Source organism: Papio anubis, chromosome 13 (genome assembly GCF_008728515.1).
Source record: "Papio anubis isolate 15944 chromosome 13, Panubis1.0, whole genome shotgun sequence".
Lineage (NCBI taxonomy): Eukaryota > Metazoa > Chordata > Mammalia > Primates > Cercopithecidae > Papio > Papio anubis.
The window spans coordinates 102,694,394-102,720,575 of NC_044988.1; the positions used below are offsets into that span (position 1 = coordinate 102,694,394).

The window sequence follows — 26,182 nt, forward strand, 5'->3', positions numbered from 1 at the left end:
TTCACCAGAAAGCAGAGGAGAAAGCAGGCACACCAATTGACACCATACTTGTGGTGGTTCAGTTATCAGCCGTGTAGATGGGGAACTCAGAGTCTGAGGTAGCTGCCCTGGCGTATTTAACAACATCAGCCGAGACGTGGAGTAAGGGGTAGAAGTAGCACACCCTAAAATGGAAGGGAAGAACACAGGGGGTTAGTGTGTGGTTTTAGATTATTCTGATTAAAAAAAAAAAAAAGGATGATCCTCTAGACCATTTGATAATATTCAATTCTCTGTACCTAAAAAATCTGAGGGACTTAACTGACATCCTTGGGGACAAAGTAACATTTCAGAGTTTCTTTAAATGCTCCTTTGAAATCAAGCTCAATAAGGTTTGATGTCTCATTAAGCCTCAAGATAACTTGAAAAAGCACAGTACGGATAACAACTTCAGTGAGTGTGACCCACAAATGAAGCCTACATTTTTATACGAATCCAAGTCTATATTGTTCTGACTCATTCCAACTGTGTCAGTGCTACAGCCACCAGAGCTTCACTCTAAGTGTCTGAAAATCACAAAGATTCCCTTATGAGGTAGAGCCTGGAAGTCAAATACTTGAACCCATTTTCTTTGTTAAGGGTTGGAGACACGTCACCAACTCTGTTGGCATACAATTAGGTAGGAGACCAAGGATATCTAAATTAAACTTGAAGGAGAAATTATTTAGAAGAAAATGGAGGGATATGCAAATTTAAAATATTTTGGGAAAAATTCCTAGGAACTGAACTAAGTCTTACTCCAGAAAAGAAAGTCAACAAAGACAAATAATGTTTTCCAGAGACAAAGTTGCAAAACAGATAAGTACCAAAGACACTTTTTACCATAGCTATTCTGTGTGTCAACATAAGGGCTGGTGGTGACATCGGCTGAACGATGAGGAAAGCGAGCTGAGATTTGGTGAGACACAGAATAGCCATCTTCATATGAGGCTTCTGTGGGATCCAGAGAGATTTTGGCACACTCGATCACAACATCATGAGTTTCTAATCTCTTCCACCTGTAAAAGGCAATGAAAGTCAAGAAATACAAACTACTTCAGAGTTAAATACTTCAGAGTGTCAACTCAGTGCCAGCCACGGAACTCTGATAGCAGAGAACAAGCAGGACCATGCCAGCCCAAGTCTGAAACAATTCTAGTACATAAAGAAATAGCCATTCATTTTACAATCCTATACCTTCCCTGTTTAAAATGGTTATATCAAGTTAACAAGCTAATCTGAAACAAAAATTTCCTCACTAGGCGTAGCCTCAAAATGGAAAAATGGAACATAAGCTATGCAGTAGAGTAGCAGGCAGGGAAAAATGCCCTTTGGAACAAAGGTCATCAAAAAACAGGGAGACCTGAAAACTGCCAAGCAGCTGAGGCTGACTTAAGGTCTCCTATCAAGGCCTCAGGTGTCAAATCCATCCCTAGACCAGAAACAGAGTATAAAAGACAAACTTAAGAAAGTCCAAGATAATTTTCTTTTCTTTTTCTTTTTTCTTTTTTTTTGAGATGGGGTCTCCCTCTATTACCCAGGCTGGAGTACGGTGGCATGATTGTGGCTCACTGCTACCTCCAACTCCTAGGCTCAGGGATCCTCCTGCCACAGCCTCCCAAGTAGCTGGGACTACAGGCACATACCACCATGCCTGGCTAATATTCTTACAGAAATGGGGTCTCACTTTGTTGCCCATGCTGGTCTCAAAACACTGGCCTTAAATGATCCTTCCACCTTGGCCTCCCAAAGTGCTGGGATTACAGGCATAAGCCACCGTGCCCGGCTGAAGGCATGATTTTTTAAATCAATGTTAGTATGGCATAATTTGCTTACAATAAAATTAATTAATCTTGCTAAGTTTTGACAAAAGTCTCGATCATAATGAAGAACATTTCCATCACCCCAAAAGTTCCTTTGTGCCGTTTGTGATCAGTCTCTTCCCCACTTTTGCAACCATCGACTTAAGTTAAAAGCATGTTTTTTCAGGGGGTATAATAATAGTTATTCTATAGAACATATCCCTTTGGTTGAACTTCGGGTTATTTCCTTTCTTCTTTCCATTACAAGCTGTGCTGTGCTGAACACTGTTGTATGTCTTGACATACATATAGAAGTGAGCCACCATGCCAGCCTCCCATAAGGATTTTTTCTTTTAGCACACAAATCTCGCTTGTTACCTAGGGCTGGAGTGCAGTGGCGTGATTCATCCTCACTGCAACCTCCACTCCTGGATTCAAGCATTCCTCCTCCCTCAGCTCTCCCAAGTAGCTGGGACTTGTGATGCCCGGGCCATCATCCCCAGCTAATTTTTTGCATTTTTAGTAGAGATGGGGTTTCACCATGTTTGCCAGGCTGGTCTTGAACTCCTGACCTCAGGTGATCCACCTGCCTTGGCCTCCCAAAGTGCTGGGATTACAGGCATGAGCCACTGTACCCGGCCGAGAATATTTTTAAAACTGTCTAAAGATTCCTGTTATGTGATCCATGGTTTCACTTCTAAGAATTTATCCTATAGAAACAGACATACAACAATGTCCAGCACAGCACAGCTTGTAATGGAAAGAAGAAAGGAAATAACCCAAAGTTCAACCAAAGGGATATGTTCTATAGAATAACTATTATTACACCCCCTGAAAAAGCATGCTTTTAGCAGATCGATGGTTGCAAGAAGTGGGGGAAGAGACTGATCACAAAGGGCACAAAGGAACTTTTGGGGTGATGGAATGTACTTTATTATGATTGGGACTTTTGTCAAAACTTAGCAAAATTGATAAATTTTATTGTAAGCAAATTATGCCATACTAAAGTTAATTTTAAAAACCATGCTCAAGGCCGGGTGCGGTGGCTCGTACCTGTAATCCCAGCATTTTGGGAGGCCAAGGCAGGCGGATTACTTGAGGCCGAGTTCAAGACCAGCCTGGGCAACGTGGCAAAACCCCACCTTTAAAAAAAAGACAAAAAAAAAAAAATTAGCCAGGCATGGTGGCATGCACCTGTAATCCCAGTTACTTGGGTGGCTAAGACTCGAGAATCACTTGAACCTGGCAGGTGGAAGTTGCAGAGAGCCAGGAAAGCGCAACTGCACTCCAGCCTGAGCAACAGGGCCAGACTCTGAAAAAGGAAAAAAAAAAAATGATGCTTTCAGCTGGGCACGGCGGCTCACACTTGTAATCCCAGCACTATGGGAGGCCAAGGCAGGAGGATCACTTGAGGCCAGTGGTTCAAGACCAGCCTGGGCAACAAAGTGAGACCACACCCCATCTCTACAACAACAACAACTGGGCGTGGTGGCATATGCTCATGGTCTGGCCACTCAGGAGGCTGAGGTGGGAGGACAGCTTGACCCTGGGAGGTTGAGGCTGCCATGAGCCATATTGTGCCACTGCACTCCAGCCTGGGCAACACAGCAAGACTGTCTCAGGAAAAAAAAGAAAAAAAAATCATGCTTTCCACGTGCCTGTACTCTCAGCCACCGGGCAGGCTGAGGCAGGAGGATCACTTGAGCCCAGGAGTTCGAGATTGGCCTGGGCAACATAGCAAGACCCTGCTGCAAAAAATAATAATGCTTTCAAACATTAAATGACATAAAATGCTTATAATATAATCTTAAATGAAAAAAGACACAAAGTTATTCAGAGACACACCCGCAAATAGATCTGACTGTAGTAAGTATTCAAATTAAAAGAACTGAAGTTACGAACAATGTTCATTTATTCTTTCAACTCTTCAGTATTTGTCAAACATTCTATAAAGGCCCTAATAATTAACAGAATATTTAAAATTAAACGCCTAGTCAAGTATAAACTATTTCCTTTTAGACAACATAACTTTGCTCTATGTGTTTCTAAGGTGGTTAGTAACTCCATCAGAGATTTGCATTTTTTTTTCCGAGTTTACAGAAAACAGCACAGCAACACTAAGGGCACTCCATAGGTTTACCTTAACAAAACATGTGATCCTACACAACTGCTGTAGAAAGCTTATTATATCTTAGATGCTGAAAATATGGTATTAAATACAGAAAAGAAAGTATCCAGGGCATGGGGAGAATATAAGGCAGCTTCACTAAGGAGTAAGTATTTCGATTTCAGGGCTGCCTCTTCATTCACTACCTGGGTTCTCACTGCCTGTGGGATCTTGTTAATGGGGACAGGCTCCTATTTATGTATTCTCAGCATGACTCGAAAGTGATTAAGTGAGAGCAGGCGTTAGGACACATGTGTACACATAAGAAGACTGATTTTAGAGGAGAAAATGAGAATCATAATAAAAGAGGAATACATTTAAATGTTTTATTTTAATCAAAGTAATTTATGCACTTACAATATTTCCCTGATTCTTAAAAGGACTTTTCTTTTTTTTTTTTTTTTGAGACGGAGTCTCGCTCTGTGGCCCAGGCTGGATTGCAGTGGCCCGATCTCGGCTCACTGCAAGCTCCGCCTCCCGGGTTCACGCCATTCTCCTGCCTCAGCCTCCGGAGTAGCTGGGACTACAGGCGCCCGCCACCACGCCCGGCTAGTTTTTTGTATCTTTTAGTAGAGACGGGGTTTCATCGTGTTAGCCAGGATGGTCTCGATCGCCTGACCTCGTGATCCACCCGTCTCGGCCTCCCAAAGTGCTGGGATTACAGGCTTGAGCCACCGCGCCCGGCCTAAAAGGACTTTTCATATTTTAATATCTAAAACTGGGAACCATCGTCTAATCAAATGCATGTTAGTTTACTTGGCATTTTTTTCTTTCTCAGATGTATATAAAATAGAAGTACACCACACATCTAACGGCATCTGAGATCCAATGAAATACGGTAGTTTAAAAAGTCAATACAGTACTGAAGTTTCCTCCCATCCCTTCCCCCTGCAACCACTCTGGCAGCTGCTTCCAATTCTGTTAGCTGAATTGTTATCCCGCCTCTATAGTTCTCAAGAATATGCCCTGTGCTTTTAATTTCGTGATTTATAAATTACAGACACCATCTATTAACTTACTATTATGGGAAGTGAGGATTGAGATCTCTTCCATATATCCTTTCCCTCCTCCTCAATGCTCTCAAAATAAATATGTAACTGTTCTTGTTGTTTTCAAAATTGATTTCAACATTATGACTACCTAAGTACTACTCATGGCTGAGCCACAGAGTATACTATGATAATATTTCCTTTATTGTAAGTTTTAATTGTTCTGTGTCTCTTCCTCACCTTTTTGTGTGTCTATTGCTAATTTTTCCTAAATGTATTCTAACAGCTCTGAAACAATGCCTAATATAACTTTTATTAATGAAATGCAAAGAATACACCAGGATCATTCCTCATCTCCCTGAAGAGCTCCCTTCTGGAGCACTTTCTCCCCCACTTCAGATTGGACAGGCTGCTCTCAGCACTGCCTGTTATCCTGACACTTTCCCTGGACATGGTCCTGTAAAAGGGTCACGATCAGGCCCCAGTCCCCTGGATTCTGTCTTCCTCTTTCATGATTTTACTCTCATTTTGGTGGAATACATGCTCCAGTCATTAACTGAGGAAGGATATATGGGAAGGAAATTTGAGTCCATGCATATCTAAAAGTGTCTCATATTTGATAGACGGGTTGGCTGGCTATAGAATTCTAGTTGAAAACCTTTTTCTCACAATTTTGAAGGTATTTCAGAAGCTAATAGCATTCTGATTTCTGATCCTTATTAATGTGATTTCATTTTTTTCTTTCTCTGAAAGGTTAATCCCTGGTACTTTAAAATTCTACAACACTGAGACCTGGTGGCATTCTTTTTTACTGATATTTAGTTGGGCACCAGGTACGCCCCTTTAATCTGGAAACTCACATCCTTCAATCCTAGGAATTTTTTTTGTTGTATTATTTCTTTCACAATTTCTTCCTCCACCAAAGTTTTCTTCTCTCTCTCTTTTTTTCTGAGACGGAGCCTCGCTCTGTCACCCAGGCTGGAGTGCAGCAGCACAATCTCAGCTTACTGCAACCTCCGCCTCCTAGGTTAAAATGATTCTCCTGCCTCAGCCTCCCAAGTAGCTGGGATTACAGGCACCCACCACCATGCCCGACTAATTTTTTGCAGTTTTAGTAGAGACGAGGTTTTACCATGTTGGCCAGGCTGGTCTCAAACTGCTGACCTCAAGAGATCCGCCCGCCTCAGCCTCCCAAAGTACTAGGATTACAGGTGTGAACCACTGCACCCGGCTCTTCTTTAAAAAAGAAAAAAAATTTAATTGGATGCTGGGACTTCCTGGGCTGATCATTCTAAATTTCTATTCTGCTCATATTACCCAGCTCTATCCTTTGGTTCTGCTTTCTGAGATATTTATCTATATCTTGGAAAAGCTGATGTCTGAGATATCAACTTTATCTCCCAATTCTTTTACTGAAATGTTTATTTTGGCTATCATTTTTAATTTTGAAGAGTTCTTTTAGTCTCAAAATGGTCTTTTTCTGTGGCATCCTGCTGCTTACATACGCACAGATGCCTTATCTCTGTGGTTATGGTAATATTTGGTAATATATTTGGTAATATCAATAAAATATTACTATGGTAATATTTTCTTCTGCTCTATCATTATGGTTTTGTTCTAGCTCTCTTTTCTCCTCTTTATGTTGGTGTCTGTCTTTAGTGTTAAAACCTTCTTCCAAAGCCAAGCAATCTGCCTAGCCAAGGTGAGTGAGGCTCTCTATAAGCTGACTGAGGAATCTTCCAAGTTAATATAGTTGGTTGAACATATGCACCCAACTGTACAGCCTCCTGGAATCCCACTGTCTACAGTAAAGACTTCTTTGTTTTTCAATATAAACCCACAAGGAGGAGAACAGGAGAGAGAGAACAGAACCAGAAGTTTTTGAAACTAAAATACAGACAGGCAGGTGGTAACTGACACTACAAATCCACGAAAGCAGAATCCTAAGCTGCCACTGTCTCAAAGTGAAGAGTCAACTGATTATACTACAGAATCCTTAAAATCATAAGGAATTTACAGCATCTGGTACTTCTGGAACAGCAGATGAACAGCAGGTAGACAAGGGGAGCTAAAATACTGAAGACAGGGTGAAAACCACTGGAGGAGCAGTCACAGCCCCTGGGTCCTGCCCCAACTCTACACTCCTGAACAATAGCTCTTTTCTCACCAGAAATCTGGATTATTCTCTAGAGAGAATAAAACAAGGAATGCCTGGATAAGGTATTCCAGAAATAGTTGAGGGCATGAGTGTCATTCCAAATAAGGGGATTAAGTGAAGCATATACATCCTAAATGCCAAGACCACCAACCCTTCCTCACCACCCGCCTCTTTCCCCCTAGAGGCAGTCAGACCCTTACCAGTCTGAAAATCAGAAGACTATTTTCTAAAAAATGTGACCAGCTCAAGAAGAAAACAATACCGACACCACTATTTCCAACAGATGCTCAGTTCAACATACAACAAAGCTCAAAGTCAACAAGTCCCACCACTGTGAACAAAGCTGTTTTGTCTCCCCATATATAAACAGTTTACTAGATCCTTGCAGAAGGCCTCAAAGATTTAAAAAGAATAACACAAAACAGAAAAGAAGGAAGCTTAAAAGAAACAGACTATGCAGGGAAAAGAAAACTCCTTATATATGTACATAGTCATGTGTCACTTGACGACACTGACATGTTCTGAGAAATGCATCATTAGGCAATTTCTTTGTTGTGTGAACATCAGAGTGTACTCACACAAACCTAGATGTTACAGCCTCCTAGGCTACAAACTTGCACAGCATGGTACTGTACTAAATACTGTAGGTAACTGTAACACAACAGAAGGTATTTGTGTATCTAGACATATCTGAACACAGGAAAGGTACAGTAAAGATGTGGTGGTATAATCTCACGGAACCACTATCATCTGTGGGGCCCATCATTGACTGAAATGTCATTACGTGGTGCATAGATGAACTGGATTTCTAGAAGGAAAGACAGAGAAAACAGGTAATCAAGCACAAAATAACTAAAGAAAATATCATAGAACTTGAAGAGCTTCCAGCTTAAACAATGAGAATAGATTCACACCAACGTACATCACTGGAAATTTCAGAATATTATGACAACAAAGAGAACACCAGCTCCCCTAGAGAAAAACACAGCAAATACAGATGATCAGAAAGTCCAAGAGCAACATTGGAAGCAGGGTGGCAATGGAATAATACCTTCATATTACTAACTCTCAACCTGTAAGTCTACACCAGCCAAACAACTGCATCCCTCCTCAAAAAGCTCCTAGATGATATGTCCTATTAAACAAGAGTAAACCAAGAAGACAAGATACAGGAAATAAGAGATCCTGCACAGGAGAGAGGCGAAGGAAAGCCTCAGAAGACTAGGATGACAGCTGGGTACTAGGTACAGATGAGAACCTGTTCGGATCAGAACAGTACCTGCCAAGAGACAGGCATGTCTCAAAGTTCCTGCTGTCCTGCACTATCTTTTTAATGAGGGACAGAGCCAGGTGACCCTGGCCTGTATAACTTGTCTGTACTTAGCTTGTCTTAACTACATACTGATGAAATTCCTACTCTCCCTTCTCTGCTTGATCAGCAGAGGACATTCATTTTATCCCACAGAAGGATTCTGTCTGACCTATTCCTGGGAGCTGAAAGCAGGCACAGAGAGCAGCCTCCCCGCCTGCCATATTTCACGCATGTCCAGTATCTTGTCCTTGCTAGAAGCTTTGCCAGACGCTGTGATGAGGGTAAGCCTTGTGTTTCCCAGACTCATTCATGACCTTGTGCGTTGACTTCCCAGAAGGGGCTGTGAAACCTCAGGGACAGTGAAACCACACCAAGACTCATATGCGCTGCTCCTCCTCTCATCTCCTGCAAACCTTCAACTACTAGTGACAAGACTGACCTTCTCTTAACTAGGCTTTGCTTCCTAATCAACTAGCTTTTCAAAACAAAGCAATACCTACAGTAAAACTATAAAGAAAAGCAAGAGAATTATTAAAAGCAACAATGGTAGTTGTCTCTGAGGTAGCAGGGAGAAAGAAGAGGTTCTCCATGAGGAGCCTCTAAGGTAATGTTCTGTTTTGTTAAGCTAGGTGCCAGCTACATGTGTTTTTGTGTCATTATCAAACTTTATATACACATTTTCTGTACTTCTCTACATATATCTCACACTAAACTGCTTTAAGCTGGCTGAGGCTCTGTGTGGTAGAGGCAGTGTCTGTGGAGAGGTAAGATTCGCTGTTGGGGGATCAGGCAGTGAGCCAGCTTTTTCAGCAGGAGATCCCCAAGTGCCAATATCCATGGGTCAGTTTCCCCAGAAAGGGCCGGGTCTCCTAAGTGGGGAGCATAATAAGCCTGGCTACCAGGCAGAGACAAGCAGAGGGACGGAGCTGGGCCTCCCACAGCTCAGTCTGTAAATTTCCTCTATCTCCCTCACTCTTACCCTCAGTTCCACTCTCCACTGTGCCTGGAATCCTCCAATCAAGGGTCTCAAAGGTTCAGTTTTTCCAAAGAACATACCTGGGGGACTCTGTAGGGCCCTGGGGAGGATGGTAGTCACCTGGTTTTGCAGAATGGAGAAAGGACCTCAGGGACTCCAAATAATATAGGACTCCCTGAAGTCCCTTCTCCATTCTGCAAAGCCAGATTTATGTATTTTCTGCAATCCCCTTGTTTTTAGCCATATGCTTCACCTCCTTCATCGCCCCATCACTGGCACTACTGAGGTGTAAGCCTTTCTGGGGGACAGGCACTTGTGCTGCAACTTTCTCCACTCTGCTAAATGTTATTAAATGTCCTCCACCTGTGAAGAGTATGTTTTAAACTCACACAAATTTTAGCTGTACGAGTGCTTCCAAGCGGACTGATTCTGTAAGTAGAACATCTATATTCCCAAATATACCTCAACAGGGATTACCTCCTAGATCACATTTTCAATCTCTCAAAAGATTCTTTAAAATTTTGACACTAGTTTCTATACCTTCGAGGGTCCAGTTCATGGTCCTTGGATCCAGTCACTAATTCCGGATGAATTCGCACATGCTCCATCATTGGCTAGAAGAGTTGAGTTGACAAATTATAAATGGCTGAATGTTTGTGGAACATCCAAACAATGGAATATTAGTTGACAATAAAAAGGAATGAAGTACTGATACATGTTACAACACGGATGGAACCTTAAAAACATTATACTAAGTTAAAGAAGCCAGTCACAAAAGACCACATATTATATGATCCCATTTACACAAACTGTCCAGAATAGGCAAATCTATTAAGGCAGAAAACAGATTAGTGGCTGCCTAGGGACTGGAGTCGGGAGGAAGAAAACGGAATTTCTTTTCAAAATTTTCCTGTCTGCCATTAAATACAAAAGGTATAAATGCAGCCTATCTAAACAGTATGCTAAGTAGCAAACAAACAAGCAGTTTTAATTTACCTTGACCACTTCTTCAAAAGTCTCCAGGTTTTCTTTCATACTGTAATGAGAACGCAAAAAGGAGACAAAGTTGCAAGGGTACATTCCATAAAGGCGATGAAAGAGTGCGTACACACTGGCATGGAGATGGACGAGATAGACTTCCGCCACGTGGCCTAGAAAAGGAACCCGTTGAGAAGAGCCTCTTAGTTGGACACAGATTGAGGTGTGCAAAACAGATATAAAGAAGTGGCTGCCAGCATGACTTTTTATCTATGTATATTCCCACCTCACTCCAAAGACAGGAAGAGTGGTTTTCTAAAATGCAAACAAATCTGGACACACCAGACACCCTTATCTCAAATCCATCGATGGCTCCCTATAACCTTTGGATAAACTCCAATCTACTAGTGTGATCCATGAAAGCCCTTCCCGATCTAACTTCTGCCCTCCTCTCCAGCCACTGCCCAAAAAGGATCCCAAACATTCTCTCAGTACTGAACTATCTTTATGATGATAGATCTCTGTAAAATTTATACTTTTCTACTGCTGAATTCAGCATGAGCTTCCTGAGAAAAAAAACCGTCTTACTCATCTCTCGGTGCTTTGCACTGGACCTAGTATTTAACAAGCACTCAATATTTACAGAATGAATGTGTGAGAATCTTTTAAATCAGTATGTAGTCTTAGCTATGTAGATTTATAATTACAGAGTGAAAAAAACTATTATCTAGAAATTAGCTTAAAGAACTAAGAGTGAAAGAAATTGAACATCTTAATTTAGCCTTACCTAGACCCTGTGGAAACCCATGGCCACAGTATACGTAAAGTTTCTCCACAATAATGAACAGACCATTCCTTTCTCCCAAAGATTCTACTAAACAAGCAGGCACCACGTGGGCCTATGCTTGTAACTGAATCCTGTACAGGAAGCCACAGTGTTCTGTCTCATAGGTCTGACAGACTTCACCCTTTTGATAGGAATACCTCACACTGGGATAACCCAAAGATTCCAAATTTCATATGCTTACAGCTTCTGATCCCTTTGATAGAGCTCTGCTACCTGCCGATAGGAGGGAAAAAAAAAAAAAACAAAAAAAAAAAACAAAAAAAACCCACTGCATTTGAAATTGGAGTGCTAATCAGGACACACCGCATTTCCCTCTGACTCCTATGGTACAACGAGTGGGTTCTCAAACCTGACATTTGTGCTCTGTCACAACACAGCAGAAAAGGAAGACAGAAATGTCCCACAAGCTTAGTCCTGTACTGCTGCAATACAGACGGAGGCTGCTTTTCAGTTAATCAACAATCATGAAGTTTTACATCCTACTGCTCAATTTCTCTGACAACCAATCCTTTTAAGCCAACAAAATTAAAAAGTTATCTCAACAGTCATGTTTCTTATATGTGCCTGTAGTGGATGCACCCAAGGTATTCCCTCATCTGTCTGGTGAAAACCACTCATTTCAGCTATAAAAGTCTACATGTCCATTCCTTCCAGCATATGAGCAATTAATCAATAACGAAAGCATTCACCTCACAGGGCCCAATAGGTATATGAGGAGATCTGTACCTGGTTTCTTCAGGCACCATGATGAAAGACGGCCAAAAATGTCAAAGAAATCAAGAAGATGCTGTTTCCCAGACTGTGGAATCATTGGTAGCATGGTTATCAACACCAAGACGCCTGTTGTGAGGACAACGACGTCAGTGTCCATCTGCAGGAGAAAAGGTCAAACAGGAAACGTCTGTCAGGCACTGGCACCAGGATCGGCATTGTACAGTATGTGAAGAGGCTCTAAACACTGAGAGAATCACAAATCACAAGTTGACTCACATACTCATTTCCCTATCCGTAAGGATTACTGAGGGGACAACATTCAAACAGACTCAACAGGAACACTGAGACCCAACTCTACTGTAATGAGTCAGTGAGGACCATTTACAACACACCTATGCAAAGGTATCCAGGAGATAAGTTCAAACTTGACTTGGGGACACTCAAGTCCTGAAGCCTTAGGATGCCCTATTTATAGCACTTGGATGAAAACAAAAGGAGTTGCTCTTCAACAAAACACAGGAGCACTGCTCTGTTTTCATTCATTCAACCAAATCTTAAGATATTTACTTTTTGTTAATTAAAAAAAAAAAAAAAAAAACACTACACATTGACAAGTAACTTACTACTTTTTAAAGAACTACAACAGAAGTATAACTGAAGGAGAAATTAGTATAGCACTAACAAGTCAACTTAAAGGCTCACTTCAAAGCAGTATTTAGAGACCAGTAAATTAAAATATATATATATGGAAACCTTTGAGTATGCCTATCGTTTAAATATTAAGTCAAATAAATAACTTCAGGCTAACTGAAGACACTTAACACCCAACGAATACTCAATCAACTCTGACTAGCTAGCTATAGCAGCTCACCTGAACCATAATTAAATCATGAATGTTTGCCAGGTAGGTGAAATTCAGATTTATGAAACAAGATATTAATCAAAAGACTACTATGTAGGTTAAGACATCCATTATTCCTATTAGAATAAGAATCTATGAGTCTGGGAATAAAGTTTTAAATATATTTTGATTTTTACATCAAGCATCAAGTCTTTCATTATGGAAGATATCCAGTAAGAATAATATATTGGTAGGAGAATTGAGAATATATGAGACTACATAATGATTCTCAGCAAAAAGAACTAGCCCTGATTTCATTTACCCTAACGGTCTAACTGAAGACTCGTCCATGATTAATATTCAAAACTTACTCTTTTGGAAAAGATAAGTGTTTTGCAATCTGAACTAAATGATGTGCCTCAAAATTAGATTATATTCTCATCAATCCATTAATTAGATGATATTCTCACCAATCCATTAATTAGATTATATTCTCATCAATCAATTTGCTTAAAAAAATTAAGTTGTTAAAACTGTTCCTATTTTTTCAGAATTAAACGCACATTTTTATAATACCCTACCAATGTGACTCCTTGGGACCCACCTCTAGGGATAATAAAAGAGTTACCCTTCTTGGCAGACACAAAAATCAATTTGCATGGTGCTGTATCAGATGAATCCAATGGTACTGCCATCCTGGAACAAATACTACTGGATATTTTCATGTCTCTGTGAGGTACAGGCAGTTAATATTAACCACATTTTTCTTATTTTATAGATAGAAAACAAGTCCAGGAACTAAAACAGATTAAACAAATAACCCTGAGTATGGCTGCACACCACTGTTAAAACTAAAACCATAAAGTTCTATTTAGATTTTGACTCCCTATATAGAAAAATGAACTAAATTTAGTGCCAAAAATTGAATGCAACTTAGTAGAACTTACATCAACAAAATCTGAATTATAGCTGCAACCAGACCATATTCCTAAATGTTTAATAGAAACTTTAAGCCATTCTTCTATTAGCTAAAAGATAATTTAGAAACAGGGATTCCCAAAAGATAATCCAGGATATTTTTAAATGAGGGAAGGCTAAACGATGATGAAATCAAGAGGTTTGGAATAATGTAACATTGAACCCATCTGATCGAAATTTTTCCATATTTGCGTGGACGAGGTATTCAACAGTCACAGTGATATATTTGAGAACTTACTAAGTACCAACTCTAGACAACATTCTGTTTGAGAAAAGCCAAATGCCTAGAAGGTTTTAAACTCTAAAAGTTAAAATCTAGCTTCCTTGCTTTAAGTTACTTAAAATTTCAGAAACTACTCATAAAGCCATTTCATTCAAATCCTTACAAACATCCTACCTTGAGACATTTTAGTAAAGAAGGCAAAAGAGGTGCTTGAGACAGCTTATGCTTCCAAGATGGCTGCAGTCTTATGACATGACCCAGTAACGAGAGGATGGATAAACGAGTGGCGGCTTTACCCACATATTCATTAATCCTGTCCAAGAGGTGCTGAAAATGCAAAAGAAGAAGGGAAATCCTCACATGAATATATGAAGTTAACAAAAATAAAGACATCAATGATGTGCTCCAGTCTCTCAAGTCTTGTTCTAATGTAAAGCAAGGCTCATGCAGATAAAAGATCAAATTCAGCATTTAAAAAATCACGTTAGCAAACAAAACACTGCTGCATTTGGCCTGACAAAAGGCAGCCAGTTTGCAACTCATGAAAAAGGATCCTACAATACACGCATGCAAAAAGGGGGAGACTTGTTCACAGTCCCTCAATAACCACTAGTGCCAAACTGTGTTAGGTTATTGAAGCCATGAGGGCATCCCGCTGGTAGCAGCCACTTATTGCTAGAGCAACCCAACCTACATGGTTTGATCTCAAGTATCAATTAGGTAGTAGAAGTAACAATTCAGACCAGAGTAAATAAAAAAACAAGATGGGCCAGGCGCAGTGGCTCATGCCTGCAATCCCTGCACTTTGGGAGGCTGAGGCAGGAGGACAGCATGAGGCCAGGAGTTCAAGGTTACAGTGAGCTATGATTGTGCCACTATGCTCCAGTCTGGGCAACAGAATGAGACCCCACCTCTTTAGAAAACAAAACAAAACAAGATGTACTGCAAAAGACATGCAATACAAGGTCTTCAAATCCTGGGGAAGTTGCTCTCATATACACACTTAAGACTTACCAAAGTCTGCAATAACAATGCTTTAATACCTACTTACTAAAAACAAAAGGAAAACATGAAGGAGCCCTCCAAGTACCTGGTGCTAGGAAACAAGACTCATTAATTTGCCATGTAAGTCCTTTGTACTTGAAGCTTTTCCATATTGATAAAAGTCTAAAAATCCTATTCAAAGTATGGGTTGAAATATGGGTATCTATGGGCCAAACCATCACTATAATTATAGTACTGGAAATGTAAGACTTCTTTAAACAAGATCTTTAACAGTCTCTGAAATATGTTTTATTTTGTAAACTTTTCAAGAATCATGGGTCCTACAAATTAATTTTTATATATAGTTATAAACTGGGAACAATGTCATCAGTAGCACACAGAAATCAAAAGCATAAGCTCGGGATAAATTGCATAGTGGCCATGCACAGAAGCTGTTGTACTCATGGAGAACATATGAAATGCCTATGACACGTCAGCCGTTACCTTGTCATGTGGCTCTTGTAAGGTGGTCAGGATGTGCAACGCCGGCTGAGAGTTGGTTTCCAGGTAATAATCCACCAAGGTGTTTACAAGCATAGGACCACGGTCTAAATCAAGAAAAGGGCAATGGATGATACTTACTCCCCTTAACATCCTAAATTTACCTTACACAGCTGCCTGTCACAAAATCTAGAAAATATTTCTTTATATGCTATTCTAAGTGTTATGCAGCATTACATTTCTGCCTTCTTAATAATAGGATAATCCCAAGCTTATTTGCCTAAATATGCATAAAAACATATGAAGTCCTTTTATTTTTATTGCTTTTTTTTTTTGAGATGGAGTCTCACTCTGTTGCCAGGCTGGCACAGAGTGCAGTGGCACAATCTCAGTTCAATGCAACCTCTGCCTCCTGAGTTCAAGCAATTCTCGTGCCTCAGCCTCCCCAGTAGCTAGCTGGGATTACTGGCGCCTGCCACCACGCCCGGCTAATTTTTTTTTTTTTGAGATGGAGTCTCGCTCTGTTGCCCAGGCTGGAGTGCAGTGGCATGATCTCGGCTCACTGCAAGCTCCGCCTCCCGGGTTCACGCCATTCTCCTGCCTCAGCCTCCCGAGTAGCTGGGATTACAGGTGTGAGCTACCACACCCAGCCAATTTTTGTATTTTTAGTAGAGATGGGGTTTCACCATGTTGGCCAAGATGGTGTCGATCTCCTGACCTCATGATCCACCCACCTCGACCTCCCCAAGTGCTGGGATTACAGGCGTGAGCCACCGCGCCCGGCCCTCTATTGCTTTTTTAATTACAAAAAATAATCCACATCTATTATTAAAAATTCAGGCGATGTAGAAGTACATAAAATAAAAGTGAAAGTGCTCCTCGCCACCTGCCTCCCAACCCACTCTTCACAGATAAACACCCTTAAGTTTAGAGTGTGTCTCTTCAAACCTTTTTCTACTTGTATAATCGCACACATGTAGCCCTCATGTCCACAGACGCAGACACAGTTTGTGCATGTGTGTTTTTTCCACTGAACAATGTGTTGTAACCGCCTTCCCATGTCAGCATCTATGGCCTATTTCATTTCTTTCCGTCCTCCAAGTGTTCTACTGCACGGCTCCATATAACTAATTTAACCATTCACCTACTGAAGGATACTTGGGTTTTTCCAATTTCTCACTATACTTCACTCGAAGCTATAATAAGATACAGATTCTTATAAATGGCCTAAATGGTATGTGTTTTAAAACTGATGACTGATACTCCAAACGGCTGAACATCAATTCACATTCCTGCTCACGGTGCCCATCTCTATACTCAGTATTTAATTTTGCCAACCTGGTAAGCAAAAAAGGGTACTATTTAAATTTCTATTTCTCATAATAAAAAGAGGTTAAGCACTTTTCATATTAAAAACCACGTATATGATTTACAGTTAAAGTGATGTCTGGAATTTGCTTTAAAATATTTGGAGGGTGGGAGAGTCAGGGAGGAAAGAATTTGAAACTGGGTTCATGGGGTTCACTACATGATTCTTATTTCATGTGTGGGCATACTTATTTCCATAATTGAAAGTTTAAAACACATATAGATACTCTCTTTGGGTGTTTAAAAAACTCTTCAGAAGATGAAAACTAAAATTATCAGCAGGATTCTAGTGGCTCTAAGTCAATCTCTTCTTTTTAGCAGATAAGCTAAAAGGATATTATTTTGCTAACCAGAATTGAGGTTCTCTTTAAAGACAGCTGTCACGTCGTCCCGCACACCCAGCATCGGGGAGTCCAGCATGGCGAGGAGCTCCCCGACATTCGCTTGTTGGGCCATTCTCTCCCTCAAAGGCGCTGTGCCGGCTCCAGGACGTGTGCTACAGGTTCTGAAGGTTCTTCATTGGCGCCACTACCAGACTGAGAAAAAGGAAAATGAAGAGTCACTAAATGGCCCCATTTTTCTCCACAAAAAAAAAATACCTGCAAGACAAACCAATGCATGTGTTCAATGCAATAGAAAGTTTGGCCAGAATTCTCTGGTTCGAACAGTGAGTACATTTGGCTGAGAAAAGAAGATAAAGCATATGAATAATTCTTTGGCGAGTTTATGAAGAGGGTTTCTAAAAAATACAACAATCAGAAAGAAACCTTAAAAACTGATACCAGTCACAGTAACTTAATGATAGGATAAAATCTAAGTTTTATTCCTACTTCTGACTCTACCTTGGGTTTTGGCTAAGACTGTATTTATATTTCAAATTATTGATCTAAAAAGCAGATAGTCTTTTTTCAGCAAAAGAACTAAATACATACTATTTCCTTATTGACAATCTCATCAATGGCTAAGAGTCAGTACAGCTGGTTAGGTCACAATTCTGTTAAGTCCAACACCTAGCATAAACTGGGGGTCATTTCTCTGTTTTAGCATACACCTGTCATCTGAGACATCTAACTGCACATCCAAATACCACTGGCTGCAGGGAGGTATTCACAGATGGGCTCATCAGGGCAAACCTTCAAAAACTCACCCTTCAAAACCCAAGCTCTCTATGGTAGTAGAGCAGCTGCTTTATCTTGATATACAAAAAGCAGCTCATTCCCCAAGTGTTAACTATACACACTTATGATTTCTCCCTCACTTTGGTCTGTGAGGCTGTATTTGTAAAAACAAGTAACAACAGTCATCATTCATAAGACAAGCACTGTACACCTTTTACAAACATCATTGTAAATACTCCTAATATGACCACCATGTATGGCACTTTTGTCCCCATTGTACAGGGAGCAGAATGGAGATCAAGCCGTTTGTTCTGGGTCACAAAGCTAGCAAGAGGCAAAACCATAGGAGAAAAACTGATATTGGAACCTGGATCTGACTTACTCCAAAGCTCCAAGCCCTTAAGTGTCACACTAAGCTAACCTGTGGTTTTCATCATCACAGCAACTCTGTGATGTGATGTGAGCAGGTATCATCCTTATTTTACACATGGGGATATGGATGCCCAAAAAGGATAACATTTCCTTTTCTTTTTTTTTTTTTTTGAGGCGGAGTCTCGCTCTGCCGCCCAGGCTGGAGTGCAGTGGCCGGATCTCAGCTCACTGCAAGCTCCGCCTCCCGGGTTCACGCCATTCTCCTGCCTCAGCCTCCCGAGTAGCTGGGACTACAGGCGCCCGCCACCTCGCCCGGCTAGTTTTCTGTCTTTTTTAGTAGAGACGGGGTTTCACCGTGTTAGCCAGGATGGTCTCGATCTCCTGACCTCGTGATCCGCCCGTCTTGGCCTCCCAAAGTGCTGGGATTACAGGCTTGAGCCACCGCGCCCGGCCAACATTTCCTTTTCTTTCAGTAAGTGTAAGTAGCAGTTCTTAAGCTTCAATGTGCATCAAAACTAGCTGGGATATTTGCTAGAAATGCAATACCTGGGCCCCTTCCAAAACTGAATTTTGGGCTCAGGAATCTATATTTTAATACGCACTCCAGGTAATTCTTAAAATGAGACACAAACTAGTTTTGAGAAATACTATGATAAAGAAAAATCCAAATGAAGAGTTAAGCTGAGGCCAGATGTAGAGGCTGAGGCCGCGCATGGTGGCTCACGCCTAAAATCCCAGCACAGTGGGAGGCCAAGGCAGGCGGATCACCTGAGGTCAGGAGTTCGAGACCAGCCTGGACAACATGATGAAGCCCTATCTCTACTAAAAATACAAAAATTAGCTGGTGTGGTGGTGGGCGCCTGTAATCCCAGCTACTCAGGAGGCTGAGGCAGGAGAATCGCTTGAGCCTGCGAGGCAGAGGTTGCAGTGAGTCAAGGTCGTGTCACTGCACTCCAGCCTGGTCAACAAAGCAAGACTCTGCCTCAAAAAAAAAAAAAAAAGAGAGAGAGACAGAGAGAGATAAGCCCCTTTTGCAAGAATGCCACATTTAAATTAGCAATGACCCCCAAAATTGCCAGGTATTAACTTGCTATCATTTATGTTCCTGTTTAATTACAATCTTGTGACATTCACTGGTTTTGGCTCTCAGTAAGTTAGAAGTTCATTTAGCAGAAAAATCAATTAAAATGTCTAAATGCCTTTTTGATACCATGGTATAGGAAGTTGCTGACTCATATCTATAAATAAAAATCTTACAAGTAAATCACGTAGGAAGTTAATTTCAAAGGGCTCCAAAATGTGAGACCACCATTGGTAAGATTCTACCGCAAAAGTTCAAAACTAAAAAGTAATTAGTATGGTAACAGGTACATACAAACATTTGCTGCATAGTACCTGTATATTATCATAAAAAATACCAGTAAAAATCTTTGGGCCACTACTTTCAAGATGACTTTTTAATAGCACACTTGTCCAGCTAACCCCCACATTGATTTCTACTTCAGGTAAATCACAAATGATTCTCAATTAGTGATAATGTTGTTCATAAATTTAAAAGTATCTTGTCCCTAAGTTTGGTTTCGTTTCAATAAAATTGTTACTTACCTACTATCTGTCTAGGGAAACTCTGAGTTTGCCTTCTGTGTAGTCAGAAGACGATAATGTCAGATCTGGGCCTCCAAATGCAGGCAGCCTCAGAGCCCAGAGTGACACGAGCTCAATTTTAAACAAAGATGGCGCCCATCCAGTCAACTTGGCGATAGTGTGGGCTAATCAGCTTGGGCTACCTAGCCTGTTTTTCTGTTTGCAAAATAAGGTTTTATTCTAAAACATATCAGAAACACATTTTGGTAACAAGTTTTTCTCTCTGGTTCCAAAATTCTACTGTCGGCCGCGTTGGTGGTATAGTGGTGAGCATAGCTGCCTTCCAAAATACTACTGTTTGCCATAGTTTTTAATCTCCAGGAAAAATATAAACATTGGGTTTTATGTGAGATTCTTTGCATAAGTGGCTCAAGTTCAAGCATTTCTGACATTCTAAAAAGCCCTCCTAAGAGTTAAATCATAGCTTTTGGGATCAGTCCCATAACTAGAATATCTCCTGTTTAAGCACATTCAAACATTTGAGGGTACAGTAAGTGCAAGGTGTTAAGTAGGTAAGACAGACTTAGCCAGTTCTATGAAGAATTAAATGTTCTATAGCAGAAAAAAAGACATGGTTCAATATGTGCACAAAAAAGGGGAAGAAACCAGCCCAACTTGGACTCAGTCAGGGGTGGTGGTGGTGGTGGATGAAATGTACACATGTTAAACACATTTTACAGCCTATAGAGACTGGCTGAGAAAAGTCACTTAAAGATCAGCACCACAGACACAATGAAGCATCAGTGTGTTAGCCACAAAAGTCTCTAGCCATAAAAGTCTCTTTTCCACTTTGGAAGTAACTCACCATAGAAAATACCAGCAACTGGGTGAATGGATATCTGTATCCTATATGCTAAAGCAACATTCCATTTAGTTTAATATTATCTTTAGTGGCCACATACAGTGCACAGTACAGTGTTGTAGATGATGCTAGTCATATTAAGAGGGCACGACCTTCAAGGCCAATCTCCACTCCAAAATCCATCACTCTGCCATCTTCTGGATCTCAGTAAAAGGCACTACCATCAGTCTAAAGCGAACACCCAGGTGACTCCTTGACTCTTTCACCACCTCCACCACCATATCTAATCCATCAGCAAACCCTTTGCTATCACCTCAGTCGAAGCCCCCATCATCTCTCAGAGACAAGGGAGCAGCAGCCCCCCTCACTACTCTCTCTGCTTGTATTCATGCTACCCTACAAAATTCATTTGCCACCAAATAACCACAAGAGACACTGAGATATGAACATCAGAATCTCACTCTTCTGTTTAAAATCATCCGGTGGCTTCCCATGGAATTAGTAAGAGCCAATAACATTATGGAACTTATGAAACTCATGAGTAGTCTACAAGGCCTCCTAAGATCCAGCAAGTTATTAACCTCCCAACCCCCCTCTGCCTCTTCATTCCTCTGCTCTAGTCCCAGCCTTCCCAAACACAGGAATACTGGTTCTTTCTTGTTCAAGGCCTTTGCACTTGCTGTTCCCTCTCTGCATGGAACACTCTTATTCCACATCCTTGCACAGCTGACTGTCTCTCAGATCTCTGATGGGCCTCCCCTGACCACCCAATCTAAAGCAGCAGGGAGGTTCTTAGTCATCACTTTTCAATAAAAGATACTTGATACTTTGTAATTCATGAGAAACCTTGAACCAAGTTTAAACTACACAGCTAGTAACCAGATTTGATCCAACAATACTTATGATCTCAAAAAACATGGAAAGCAGGGATCTGCCAAAGTTCAGTTTCAGTCTCTATACTCAGCCAAAATCTGCTGGCTGTCTGGCTTTGGCACAGGTGTTTTGTTTTTGTTTTTTAATAGAGACAGAGTCTCGCTCTGTCGCTCAGGCTGGAGTGCAACGGCACAATCTTGGCCCACTGCAACCTCCATCTCCTGGGTTCAAGCGATTCTCCTGCCTCAGCCTCCCAAGTAGCTGAGATCACAGGCGCACACCACCATGCCTAGCTAATTTTTGTATTTTTAGTAGAGACGGGGTTTTACCATGTTGGCCAGGCTGGTCTCGAACTCCTGACCTCAGGTGATCCTCCCACCTTAGCCTCCCAAAGTGCTGGGATTACAGGTGTGAGCCACCACACCTGGCCAAAAATGTCTTTAAAAAGAGGACAAAAGTATAAGCAAGAGTATTCCATGAAAAAAGAAAAATGCTATTAAAAGTTGGGGGGTTTTTTGTTTCAAAATAAAAACAATTGCTAAAGGCAGCCAACAATTTTTAGTAACTTTAGAGTAAGGATCTTTGAGGCTTGCCAAGCTATGAATCCCAGGTACAAGGTTCCTTCCAGAAAACCAACTACCAGAAACTTTCCTGAATTCTGCTTTGTCCAAAAATGTTACCAATGAGGCTGTGTGCCAGCTGAGATGATATTACACACCTGTGACATAGTGACCACAGGAGTAACCTAGCAGCCAGTAGTGTCCACAAAGTATTTCTCCTATATTAAATTTTCGAACTTCTAAAATCTGACTACTAAAATGCAATACAATTACTATGGTGAAAAATGTTTAATAAAATTTGAGATTTACTTTTGTATCTCAGAATTTACATTTTATGATGGTGATATTTAGCTTGGACCTCAATGATCTGAACACTTAACCCTTTGACTTTGGGTTCAAATTCACATACAGTGGACTTCTAAAAAAGGAACAGTATGAAGCACACACAAAAACACTGAAAATGAAAAATCAAACTCAGAAAATTTTCCCCATATGTGAGAGAACAATACTTAACTTTCTTGTTAGACAGTCTACAGTTTGTATCAAGACCCTACTTACGAACTGATGTAGAGCTGTAAGACAAAACTCTCTACCTTATTTCACAATTCCTATGACAGAGGTGAGGCAGACAGTGACAGAATACAGTAAACAGCAACCACTGAGCCTTGGCATGAGTCACACAGCTATCCATGTATAAAGACAGCAGACCAAGCACCTCCTGTCTTCCCTACACCCTTCCTATACACAACTCTGTTGCACTTGGCACTATTACTGCTAAACCAAAATTACAGTTCAGTGATCAGTTAGGCCACTAAGAGGAAATTCCATCCACGGAAATGCCAGCACCTCAACATTTATGAAGGATATATTCTGAGACAGGATCCTCCAATTCCTAAAAACTACTATAGCATATAACTTATCTCTCAAAAATTAATGTAAGACAACAGATATAGCCATGTTAAGATGCAAATGCTCACTCCCCAGCTCAAGGGTTCTCGGCCCAGTATGTACATTAGAATCACCTGGAGAGCTTACAGAAAGTCTGGAGCATATCACATTTGGTTTGTTTTTATAAACCCATGCGGATTTCTAAGGTGCAGCCAGGGTTAAGAACCTCTGCACTAGTTAAATGACTGTGTCAGCACACAGGCTTTAATTTAATGAAGTGGTTAAAACCAAACTTTGCTGCTCAACAGAGCTGAATTGAGTCCACCAAGTACTAGCTATACGTCTTTAGAAAACTACGTGACATCTTTGAACCTGAATCCTCACCTGTAAAATGGGGATACACCGAAAGTGTGGCTGTGAAGAAGAAAAGTAATTCATACAATGCACTTTGCACAGTGTCAGGCACTGAATAAGCAACTAATAATCATCAGTAATGCTAATTACTTCATGCCATAGATGGTCCAGTTCCTGGCAAGTAGCTAAAACTGTAAATGTTAAATCCCTGAATGCACAACCATGGGCAAGATAATTCCCTCCCATCTTCCTCTAACCACTGGCCTGGTTAGACCTTACCTGTTCTAGGGACAACTGGTACTTCAGTTTCCAGTGCTGTCAACCTGGTGTCTTTCATGGTCACTGAAGGAAGAAAACATATGCACAATGAAGCAAAATCCCAGATGCAATCAGAAGTGAGTTAGGGGTTCATCTGGCACAAGCTTCTTCCTCCGCTATCCCCAACAGGTGGCCATCACGTTTCCACTGGAATGAACACTCATAATCACTGGAAGCACGTGCCTCTCCCCGTCTACATTTCTGAACAGCTGGTTGCTGGAAAATTCTTTATATTGTGCTGAACTTGTAATCTCTGTCTTTTGTTAATGTCTGTTAGAGGTATAAATGAATGGGCAGGATAGGCCCTAGAATTAGAGAGTTCCGGGTTAAAATCCAAGCTCTGCAACTTATTAGTGTGTAACATTTGGCTATTTATCTTAAGTCTCCAAGGTCTAACTGTAAGTTACCTTGTCTGTAAAGTTAGAATAATGATGGCATCAAGCTCATAAGGCTTGTGGGGATTACATGAGATGATGCATCCTATTGCCCTCGGCACAATGTGGGGCACACCGAAGTTACCGGAGGAGCCATGTGAGGCAGGTCCAGGACAGTGAGGGGCACAAAGCACTGAGTGGGCCAGCAGGCCCTCACTGCCTGCCACAGTTCCTACAGTCCTCACCCTTCCGCAACCCTCCCCACCACCTTGCCTCACTGGCCTTTCAGTTTCTTGGTCAAGCCACATGCTCCCCATTCCTGAGCCTAAGAGACTCTACCTTTGGCTCCTCCTAAACTCACTCTTCATCCTTAAAATCTCAGCTTAAATGCTCACTTCCTTGGAGAAGCCCTCCTAGGCTCCACTTCCCTCCCACTCCCACCTTCCAGACTAGGTCAGGTCCCCTGTTATGCTCTTGCAGCCTATATTTCTTGTGTCACTTACCACAACCCAATTAAATAAGCTCGATTAATTACTGAACATGTCTCCTTCACTAGAAGTTATATCCAGGGAGAGACTGCAGCTTACTCAGTGCTGTATTTCAAGCAGCTACCATGGTGTCTGGCACTTCTTGATGGAATGACTAGGAGTTAAAATCTTTCTTTTCTTTTTCTTTCTTTTCTTTCTCTCTTTCTCTTTTACAGACAGGGTCTAACTCTTAGACTAGAGTACAGTGGCGCCATCATAGTTCACTGCAACCTCAAACTCCTAGGCTCAAGCGATCCTCCCACCTCAGTCTCCCGAGTAGCTAGGAATACAGGCGCACACCACCATGCCCGACTATTTTTTTTTTTAAAGATGGGGTCTCACTATGTTGCCCAGGCTATGTCCAAACGCCTAGCCTCAAGCAATCCTCCCATCAAGGCCTCCCAAGGTGCTAGTATTACAGATGTGAGCCACTGCACCTGGCCAGTATTTCTTAAATAAATGTCCAAAGCCTAATTCTGCCTTCAGGTAGCATGACTTAAATTTAATCCTTCTATAACAGACATAAACTATTTGTGAACAGCTACCATTTTTCTATTTTCTTCCCCCTTTTACCCCACTTTGTCCAAATTAACTTGTATTAAATATCAATGCTAAATGAGTATATATCAATACATTCTAGTTTGCTTTTAAAATATGGGTCCTTCAAACTATATTTAGGTACAATCTGATCACTAGATTGTAAACTCCATAAGGACAGGAACCATCTGGGACACCTAGGGTCTATCCTGGCACCTGGCACACAAGAGGCAAATACACCCTGCTCAGATCAGGTAAGATGTAATCAGCTTCTTTGGCAGCCATTCCAGAGTTGAATAGAGTGTGAAAGCTGAGCTTCATATACTATGGACACCCAATTACCCTAAACACGGAAAAAACTTGAACCAACTTCTTAAATGTACAACCATGGCCAAAGTCAAACTAGTGGACTGAGGAACTCTCTAACAATTAAAATCACTGTTCCAGATGACAGGGTAATTCTATTTCCACGTGGAACACATTCCAGACATTAAACTCCACTGGTCTCTTCAGTGGCACCTGCAAGCCTGTGAACAGTGCTGCAGGCAGGCTGGTCCTCCGGAAAAGAGGGATCATACCATTCTGACAGGGAGTGCTTGCCTGGTCGCACTCAATGCAAGTCACAGGGCTTGAATTAAAGTGCAGGAGCCCAGGCCGTGCACAGTGGCTCACGCCTGTAATCCCAGCACTTTGGGAGGCCAAGGTGGGCAGATCACCTGAGGTTGGGAGTTTGAGACCAGCCTAACCAACATGGAGAAACCCAGTCTCTACTGAAAATACAAAACTAGCCAGGCATGGTGGCGCATGCCTGTAATCCCAGCTACTCGGGAGGCTGAGGCAGGAGAATCACTGGAACGCAGGAGGCGGAGGTTGCAGTGAGCAGAGATCATGCCATTGCACTCCAGCCTGGGCAACAAGAGCAAAACTCCATCTCAAAATAAATAGATAAATAAATAAAT

The 26,182-nt window shown here is 41.3% G+C and overlaps 1 protein-coding gene across 11 annotated transcripts in view; it reads right to left on the minus strand.

Moving 5' to 3' along the window:
• Positions 1–26,182, minus strand: part of TSC1 (TSC complex subunit 1) — a 54,615-nt gene that overhangs the window by 20,486 nt on the left and 7,947 nt on the right. For 6 of the 11 annotated variants that reach the window (XM_009187937.4, XM_009187935.3, XM_009187940.4 and 3 more), the window contains exons 2-10: positions 23,747–23,809; positions 17,207–17,392; positions 15,492–15,595; positions 14,178–14,330; positions 11,974–12,118; positions 10,419–10,573; positions 9,963–10,036; positions 862–1,037; positions 34–164 (exon numbers count right to left, since the gene is read on the minus strand). In XM_009187937.4, coding sequence (XP_009186201.1) covers positions 34–164; positions 862–1,037; positions 9,963–10,036; positions 10,419–10,573; positions 11,974–12,118; positions 14,178–14,330; positions 15,492–15,595; positions 17,207–17,312 — 1,044 coding nt within the window. In that variant the 5' untranslated portion in view covers positions 17,313–17,392; positions 23,747–23,809. Of the gene's footprint in view, positions 1–33; positions 165–861; positions 1,038–9,962; positions 10,037–10,418; positions 10,574–11,973; positions 13,532–14,177; positions 14,331–15,491; positions 15,596–17,206; positions 17,393–23,746; positions 23,810–26,182 lie in introns of those variants that run through there. The other 5 variants (XM_009187941.4, XM_003911151.5, XM_009187938.4 and 2 more) reach the window with 4 other exon arrangements.